Source organism: Lissotriton vulgaris, chromosome 12 (assembly GCF_964263255.1).
Source record: "Lissotriton vulgaris chromosome 12, aLisVul1.2, whole genome shotgun sequence".
Classification (NCBI taxonomy): domain Eukaryota; kingdom Metazoa; phylum Chordata; class Amphibia; order Caudata; family Salamandridae; genus Lissotriton; species Lissotriton vulgaris.
In genome coordinates, this window is record NC_141700.1 from 811,759,153 (window position 1) to 811,768,383 (window position 9,231).

The 9,231-nt window shown below is 56.6% G+C and overlaps 1 protein-coding gene across 7 annotated transcripts in view; it reads right to left on the minus strand.

Annotated features, from left to right (window-relative positions):
• Window positions 1-2,177, minus strand: part of LOC147678854 (uncharacterized) — a 144,109-nt gene extending 141,932 nt beyond the window's left edge. For 5 of the 7 annotated variants that reach the window (XM_086946294.1, XM_086946297.1, XM_086946296.1 and 2 more), the window contains exon 1: window positions 1,988-2,177. In XM_086946294.1, the coding sequence (XP_086802420.1) occupies window positions 1,988-2,011 (24 nt within the window). In that variant the 5' untranslated portion in view covers window positions 2,012-2,177. The remainder of the gene's footprint in view (window positions 1-1,987) is intronic. The other 2 variants (XM_086946298.1, XM_086946295.1) reach the window with 1 other exon arrangement.
• Between the last annotated feature and the right edge of the window lie 7,054 nt (window positions 2,178-9,231).

The window sequence follows — 9,231 nt, forward strand, 5'->3', positions numbered from 1 at the left end:
CTCATCACCCCATACTCACCCGTGACACTGACTCCTCATCCCAGACTCACCACTGACACTGACTCCTCACCCCATACTCACTACTGACACTGACTCATCACCCCATACTCACCCGTGACACTGACTCCTCATCCCAGACTCACCACTGACACTGACTCCTCATCCTAGACTCACCCCTGACACTGACTACTCAGACTCACCCGTGACACTGACTCCTCATCCCAGACTCACGCCTGACACTGACTCACCCCTGACACTGACTCCTCAGACTCACCACTGACACTGACTCATCACCCCATACTCACCACTGACACTGACTCCTCATCCCAGACTCACCCCTGACACTGACTTCTCATCCCAGACTCACCCCTGACACTGACTCCTCATCCCAGACTCACCACTGACACTGACTCCTCATCCCAGACTCACCCCTGACACTGACTCCTCATCCTCGACTCACCACTGACACTGACTCCTCATCCCAGACTCACCACTGACACTGACTCCTCATCCCAGACTCACCCCTGACACTGACTCCTCATCCTAGACTCACCACTGACACCGACTCCTCAGACTCACCCCTGACACTGACTCCTCATCCCAGACTCACCACTGACACTGACTCCTCATCCCAGACTCACCACTGACACTGACTCCTCATCCCAGACTCACCCCTGACACTGACTCCTCTCCCCAGACTCACCACTGACACTGACTCCTCTCCCCAGACTCACATCTGACACTGACTCCTCTCCCCAGACTCACCTCTGACACTGACTCCTCATCCCAGACTCACCCCTGACACTGACTCACCCCTGACACTGACTCCTCAGACTCACCCGTGACACTGACTCCTCATCCCAGACTCACCCCTGACACTGACTCACCCCTGACACTGACTCCTCAGACTCACCACTGACACTGACTCATCACCCCATACTCACCACTGACACTGACTCCTCATCCCAGACTCACCCCTGACACTGACTTCTCATCCCAGACTCACCACTGACACTGACTCCTCATCCCAGACTCACCACTGACACTGACTCCTCATCCCAGACTCACCACTGACACTGACTCCTCATCCCAGACTCACCACTGACACTGACTCCTCATCCTAGACTCACCACTGACACTGACTCCTCATCCCAGACTCACCCCTGACACTGACTCCTCTCCCCAGACTCACCACTGACACTGACTCATCACCCCATACTCACCCGTGACACTGACTCCTCATCCCAGACTCACCACTGACACTGACTCCTCATCCTAGACTCACCCATGACACTGACTACTCAGACTCACCCGTGACACTGACTCCTCATCCCAGACTCACCCCTGACACTGACTCACCCCTGACACTGACTCCTCAGACTCACCTCTGACACTGACTCCTCATCCCAGACTCACCCCTGACACTGACTCCTCTCCCCAGACTCACCACTGACACTGACTCACCCCTGACACTGACTCCTTAGACTCACCCCTGACACTGACTCCTCATCCCAGACTCACCACTGACACTGACTCCTCATCCCAGACTCACCACTGACACTGACTCCTCATCCCAGACTCACCCCTGACACTGACTCCTCTCCCCAGACTCACCTCTGACACGGACTCCTCTCCCCAGACTCACCTCTGACACTGACTCCTCATCCCAGACTCACCCCTGACACTGACTCACCCCTGACACTGACTCCTCAGACTCACCACTGACACGGACTCCTCTCCCAGACTCTTCTTGCTTTCAGCTCCATCTCTCGTCCATGTTATGCACAGACTTCTAGAGAGCAGCAAAGCTCTCGTGCACTCAGCTCGTGCGTCCCTTTAAAGGCAGGAGTGAATCTCCCCTCCCCCACCTCTGAGTGGCACCTCCATCCTCCCCCCCCCCCACACACACACACCCACCCCTGAGGGGTACCCGTCCCCCCCCCGGGGGTCTCCAGGGCTCACAGCACCGACCCCCAGGCACACTCACCTCTTCTGACCCCTTCCAAGACATCTCCCACGGGGTCCCGGCTGCACCTCTCTCCGGCCCCTGCTCCTCTGCAGTCTAGGGCGCGATCGTGGGAGGAGGAGGAGGCTGAGGGGAGTCGAGCGGGGGGACTTCTTTCCAAACTTCACACGAGCCAGGCTGCAGAGCTTCAATGCGCAGGCGCAGAGGGGGAGCACTCACTCACTCCCAGGGATCTCACTCTGGATGGACACTGCTCACCAGAGACAGCAAGACAGAGCTCCCTCACAGGGGAGACGCTGCTCACTGGAGACAGCAACATAGAGTACTCACAGGAGAGACACTACTCACTGGAGACAGCAACATAGAGTACTCACAGGAGAGACACTACTCACTGGAGACAGCAAGACGGAGCACTCTCAGGAATGGACTCTGCTCAGCAGAGATAGGATCACAGAGCCCTCACCAGGGAGACACTGCCCCCTGGAGCCAGCCCAGAGCCCTCACCAGGGAGACACTGCCCCCTGGAGCCAGGACAGAGCCCTCACCAGGGAGACACTGCCCCCTGGAGCCAGCACATAGCCCTCACCAGGGAGACACTGCCCCCTGGAGCCAGCACAGGACACTCACCGGGGAGACACTGCTCACTGGAGCCAGCAACATAGAGTACTCACAGGAGAGACACTACTCACTGGAGACAGCACAGGACACTCACAGGAGAGACACTGCCCCCTGGAGCCAGCACAGGACACTCACAGGAGATACACTACTCACTGGAGCCAGCACAGGACACTCACCGGGGAGACACTGCCCCTGGAGCCAGCACAGAGCCCTCACCAGGGAGACACTGCCCCCTGGAGCCAGCACAGGACACTCACCGGGGAGACACTGCCCCCTGGAGCCAGCACAGGACACTCACCGGGGAGACACTGCCCCCTGGAGCCAGCACAGAGCCCTCACCAGGGAGACACTGCCCCCTGGAGCCAGCACAGAGCCCTCACCAGGGAGACATTGCCCCCTGGAGCCAGCACAGAGCCCTCACCAGGGAGACACTGCCCCCTGGAGCCCAACACAGAGCCCTCACCAGGGAGACACTGCCCCCTGGAGCCAGCACAGGACACTCGCCGGGGAGACACTGCCCACTGGAGCCAGCACAGGACACTCACCGGGGAGACCCTGCCCCCTGGAGCCAGCACAGAGCCCTCACCAGGGAGACACTGCCCCCTGGAGCCCAGCACAGAGCCCTCACCAGGGAGACACTGCCCCCTGAAGCCAGCACAGAGCCCTCACCAGGGAGACACTGCCCCCTGGAGCCCAGCACAGAGCCCTCACCAGGGAGACACTGCCCCCTGGAGCCAGCACAGGACACTCGCCGTGGAGACACTGCCCACTGGAGCCAGCACAGGACACTCACCGGGGAGACACTGCCCCCTGGAGCCAGCACAGGACACTCACTGGGGAGACACTGCCCCCTGGAGCCAGCACAGGACACTCACCGGGGAGACACTGCCCCCTGGAGTCAGCACAGGACACTCGCCGGGGAGACACTGCCCCCTGGAGCCAGCACAGGACACTCACCAGGGAGACACTGCTCACTGGAGCCAGCACAGGACACTCACCGGGGACACACCGGGGAGACACTGCCCCCTGGAGCCAGCACAGGACACTCACCGGGGAGACACTGCCCCCTGGAGCCAGCACAGAGCCCTCACCAGGGAGACACTGCCCCCTGGAGCTAGCACAGGACACTCGCCGGGGAGACACTGCCCACTGGAGCCAGCACAGGACACTCACCGGGGAGACACTGCCCCCTGGAGCCAGCACAGGACACTCACCGGGGAGACACTGCCCCCTGGAGCCAGCACAGGACACTCACCGGGGAGACACTGCCCCCTGGAGCCAGCACAGGACACTCACCGGGGAGACACTGCCCCCTGGAGCCAGCACAGAGCCCTCACCAGGGAGACACTGCCCCCTGGAGCCAGCACAGAGCCCTCACCAGGGAGACACTGCCCCCTGGAGCCCAACACAGAGCCCTCACCAGGGAGACACTGCCCCCTGGAGCCAGCACAGGACACTCGCCGGGGAGACACTGCCCACTGGAGCCAGCACAGGACACTCACCGGGGAGACCCTGCCCCCTGGAGCCAGCACAGAGCCCTCACCAGGGAGACACTGCCCCCTGGAGCCCAGCACAGAGCCCTCACCAGGGAGACACTGCCCCCTGGAGCCAGCACAGAGCCCTCACCAGGGAGACACTGCCCCCTGGAGCCCAGCACAGAGCCCTCACCAGGGAGACACTGCCCCCTGGAGCCAGCACAGGACACTCGCCGTGGAGACACTGCCCACTGGAGCCAGCACAGGACACTCACCGGCGAGACACTGCCCCCTGGAGCCAGCACAGGACACTCACTGGGGAGACACTGCCCCCTGGAGCCCAACACAGAGCCCTCACCAGGGAGACACTGCCCCCTGGAGCCAGCACAGGACACTCGCCGGGGAGACACTGCCCACTGGAGCCAGCACAGGACACTCACCGGGGAGACCCTGCCCCCTGGAGCCAGCACAGAGCCCTCACCAGGGAGACACTGCCCCCTGGAGCCCAGCACAGAGCCCTCACCAGGGAGACACTGCCCCCTGGAGCCAGCACAGAGCCCTCACCAGGGAGACACTGCCCCCTGGAGCCCAGCACAGAGCCCTCACCAGGGAGACACTGCCCCCTGGAGCCAGCACAGGACACTCGCCGTGGAGACACTGCCCACTGGAGCCAGCACAGGACACTCACCGGGGAGACACTGCCCCCTGGAGCCAGCACAGGACACTCACTGGGGAGACATTGCCCCCTGGAGCCAGCACAGGACACTCACCGGGGAGACACTGCCCCCTGGAGCCAGCACAGGACACTCACCAGGGAGACACTGCCCCCTGGAGCCAGCACAGAGCCCTCACCAGGGAGACACTGCCCCCTGGAGCCAGCACAGGACACTCACCAGGGAGACACTGCTCACTAGAGCCAGCACAGGACACTCACCGGGGACACACCGGGGAGACACTGCCCCCTGGAGCCAGCACAGGACACTCACCGGGGAGACACTGCCCCCTGGAGCCAGCACAGAGCCCTCACCAGGGAGACACTGCCCCCTGGAGCCAGCACAGAGCCCTCACCAGGGAGACACTGCCCCCTGGAGCCCAACACAGAGCCCTCACCAGGGAGACACTGCCCCCTGGAGCCAGCACAGGACACTCGCCGGGGAGACACTGCCCACTGGAGCCAGCACAGGACACTCACCGGGGAGACACTGCCCCCTGGAGCCAGCACAGGACACTCACCGGGGAGACACTGCCCCCTGGAGCCAGCACAGGACACTCACCGGGGAGACACTGCTCACCAGAGACATATGTATTTATTTATTTATTTATTTCTGCACTTGTACAAAGCATGCACTTTACCCAGAGGCCTCAAAGCGCTTTACAACAGAGCGGAGTGCATCAGAAGAGACATCATGGGTGAGACGACAGAGGTGACCAGACGTGTGACTGCCACATTAAGGCAGAGCGGGGTCACATGTTTACAAAACAGATTCACTCAAAATGACACACTGCGAACTACCGATGGGGACAAACTTGAGCAAGGACATGTAATACTGCAGTTACACAGAGTGATGGCTATAGGTTAGAAAATACAGATATTATCAAAAAGAATGTACACATTGCAAGCTAAAGATTGAGCGACAGCCGACCCCAGGGTGCTTCCCAGAGCCGGTCCTAGGCCTTCTGAGGCCCCGGGCGAAAGGGAAGATGTGAGGCCCCTCTAATTGCAAATTGCATCGCAATAAGCGACATCACAGAAAGCCACTTTGCAGGACTTTTGATCTTAGTTATTTGGCATCAGTGAAGCAAACTAATGTGGATATCAGTAACATGGACAAAAAGTAGTGGCAATCCAAAAAACCACAGGGAATCGCTGGAGCTGATCGGGACTAGCAGTGACTAAGTCGGGAAAGGCCCGTGGGACTCGGGTGCAGTGCTTAAAGTGCACGCGCTCACCAGTGCATTGTCTATGGTGCGTAAAGGTTTTAGGAACCTTCCGAGTGACCTAGAGGAGTGAAACTTTAGACACAGACATTAGAGGTGTGTACCAGTGTAGGAACACCGGCGTTGTTGAGTTACCTCACCCACAGGAAGCGGGTGCACAGGTGCGAAGTAGTGTCGGGTTTTGTCAAGCAGGTCGATGGTGCTTGGAGCTGAAGATGCTGCAGGCGGCTCGATGTGAAGAGTTCCGGTGGATCCAAGGGTGGATCTGAAGTGATGAAGACCTGAAAGCAGAGGGGACAGTGTTCAAAGTCACTAGCCAGTGACTACCGTGGAACCAGATTGGAACCAGGCGATGTCGGGTGCAAACAGGCGATGAGGTGTAGCTTCTCTCAGCAGCCACGTGGACACGAAGAGGTCGAGGACGTCCAGGAGTCGATCACGAGCTGTCCCACGAAGGCTCTAGCTGATGGCGGTGTCGGCAATTTGATCGGAGCAAACAGGCCTTGGCTAATGCAAGCCACGCAGGAAGTGAAAAAGGCTTATCACTCGGACCAGGAAGGTCAGAGCGGGTGCTCCCTTTTACAGGAGCGAGGGCAAGTCTGGAGCAACCAGACCCGCAGTGTAGATTGTAGGTTTCGTCGCAACGATGGCCGCTGACCACATGGCAAATGGCCGGGATGGCGCGTCTAGTGGCACGATACAAAAGGGCCCCACGCAGATCATGGAAATGCTGGGGGGCTGATCTTCGGTGCAAGGGCTGCTCGGTTGTGGGGCTTCTCAATCCCCAAAGCACAGCGTCGAGGGAGCCTCGGGTGCTGCGCAGTCAGCGTCTCGGGGGTCTTTCAAGAGGTCCAGTCCCACGTCTATCGGTGCCTCCACGGGTCCCTTCTTTGCAGGGACTGTGGATCGGGCGGTGAGAAGTCTGGGAGTCTGGGTCTTGTCAGGCTCTGGGCTTGGGCTCCGGCGGCGGCAAAGCAGACGTCGAGTTGATGGATGGTGCCTGTGTTCACAGGGTGGCCACTCTTAGGCCACAAGGGAGATACTCTTCAGTCTTCTGTGCAGCAGAATGTCGAAGTCCAGTCGTCTTCTTAGTTTCAAGTTGATTCAGGATGATCTGAGGTGCTATGGCACTGCTCCCACTCTTATTCCCAATCTGAGGGGTGGATCACCTGCTAGGTCCCTCCTCTGGGTGGGACCAGGAAGGGGGCGGTTACACCCCCTTTCCGTTGTCCAGCTCCTTGCCAGGCCTGGGTCTGGAAAGTCCCAGGACCGGTTTGGACTGGCTTATGCACGGGGACACCTTGTGTGCCCCGGGCATGTCTTATTCTATTCAGCCCTGTCCTACTCAATACACAAAAACCTGTCTGGGGTGGTACTCGCACCTCCCAAGGCAGGAAACCCTTTGCCCAAGCCTCCCTCGCTAGAAGGACTCCCAGCAGCAGGAGGTCAGACTTGTGTCTGTGGTGGCAGCATCCATTTTGTGATGCTGAGGCTCTGGTTAACTTTAACCGGGGTTAAGGCTATGTACATGTCGGGTCCCTCTAGAAGGGTGGAATGCTATTCCCGTCTACAGAACTGTCGAGGGGATAGTATTCCAATTCGTATGACACCTTACTCGACATGTTTTGATAAAGCCAAAGCAAAGTTAGCATATAACCGTGAGGATTATAATGCACTTAAGAGTATAGGGTATGGCAATATCCCGGAACAGCTAAGGGAGTTGTTCCCGACAGCTGCAGACAGGCTCAGCTCATGCTAGAGCACCATCTCACATGAAACCACGCACTCTGCCCCCAGGATTGCAGGGGCCTTCCATAGGAATGGCTTATAGGTTAACATGTGTCCAGTTAAGGTTAGATATAGGGATACTATATCTAAGCAAGAGGTGATTACACCAACTTACCCCAGCTGAGTGATCAGCCAGTCGTGTCAAATATGGAGGCCAGGCCAGGGGTGGCACAATACAAGCTGCAGCCCCTGGTAGGCCTTGGATACACCTATGCCCTGGGTACCTATGGTACACTGTTACAGGGGCCTATAAGGTGAACCAGTATCCAATTGTGTTATGCACCTAGGGTACATGGAGTCCATTTTAAGGAGAGAGCAATCAGCCTGGGGCCCTGAATAGCAGGATCCCAGGCCAACTATGTCAAAAACCAGCTAAACACCAGGCAAAAAGTTTGGGGGTAACCATAATCAGATATCCACCTTCCTACAGTTGCCCATATGATCATACGTCCACCAATTATAAAAGTGTTCAATAAATTAGCCGCTTGCTAACACAAATAGACCAGAGTTGAACAGTGGCTTTTTTCCCCCTCCTGTTTCATTAGCAATAGCTCTTTCAAAGGCCAACCTTTATTGGACAGTGTCAAACTACAACTCCCACCATGCATATTTGCCACATAATACATCATCTGCTGCATAATATGATGATTTTAACTAATAAATAGTTTATAGCTCAAACGGATCAAAAGATACTAAAAAATGTGACTTGTGCTGCTGTAAAGTGGAGGGCCATTTGCAAAGGTTGACTGGTCACCTTTCTCACTGCTGCATTTGTATGTTCCACTAGTACTAATAAAGAAAAAAATTTGCAGAGACTGTTAGCATGAGTACAAAATTCAGCAGCTCCCTCTGACCATAGTGCCACATCCTCTCCCCCCTGAACATCATACTGCCCCACTGAGACTGAAAGAAACTTGCACTTCACTGACCCGCCATAAACATCTGGATGTGGCTCAGTTTAAATTACGCACTAGACAAGAGCAATATGTAGCTTCAAAAATATTAACATCCTAGAAAAAGCAAACACTCATAGGGAATGCGAGATCAAGTAAAGCACATGAAATTAAATGTAAGCAGGAAAAACATGGTTACCTTTTTCTTTTTACACTCATTATTAAGAAATTAGTGAGAGGTTTGGCCCGCAAAGTTAAGGCCATGACTACAGGGCCCAGAAGGGACCTGTGTCAAGGCCCATTGCTAATATCCTTATAAACGTAAGCAGTATGGTTTAAAAAGTCCATATTCAGGAACACAACCGCTGTACACATTTTGTTTTCCAATTCACCCATCCAGCAGGTATTTAAGTACCTCCAGGAATAGATCCTAAGGCGAATAATGTAATAAAAATAGATATAGTAATGTAGTTATGTTAACTACTAAATCTTGCAACAGCTAGATAGTTATTAGCAACAGAGGAAACATATATCACTACATAGTTGTGCATGC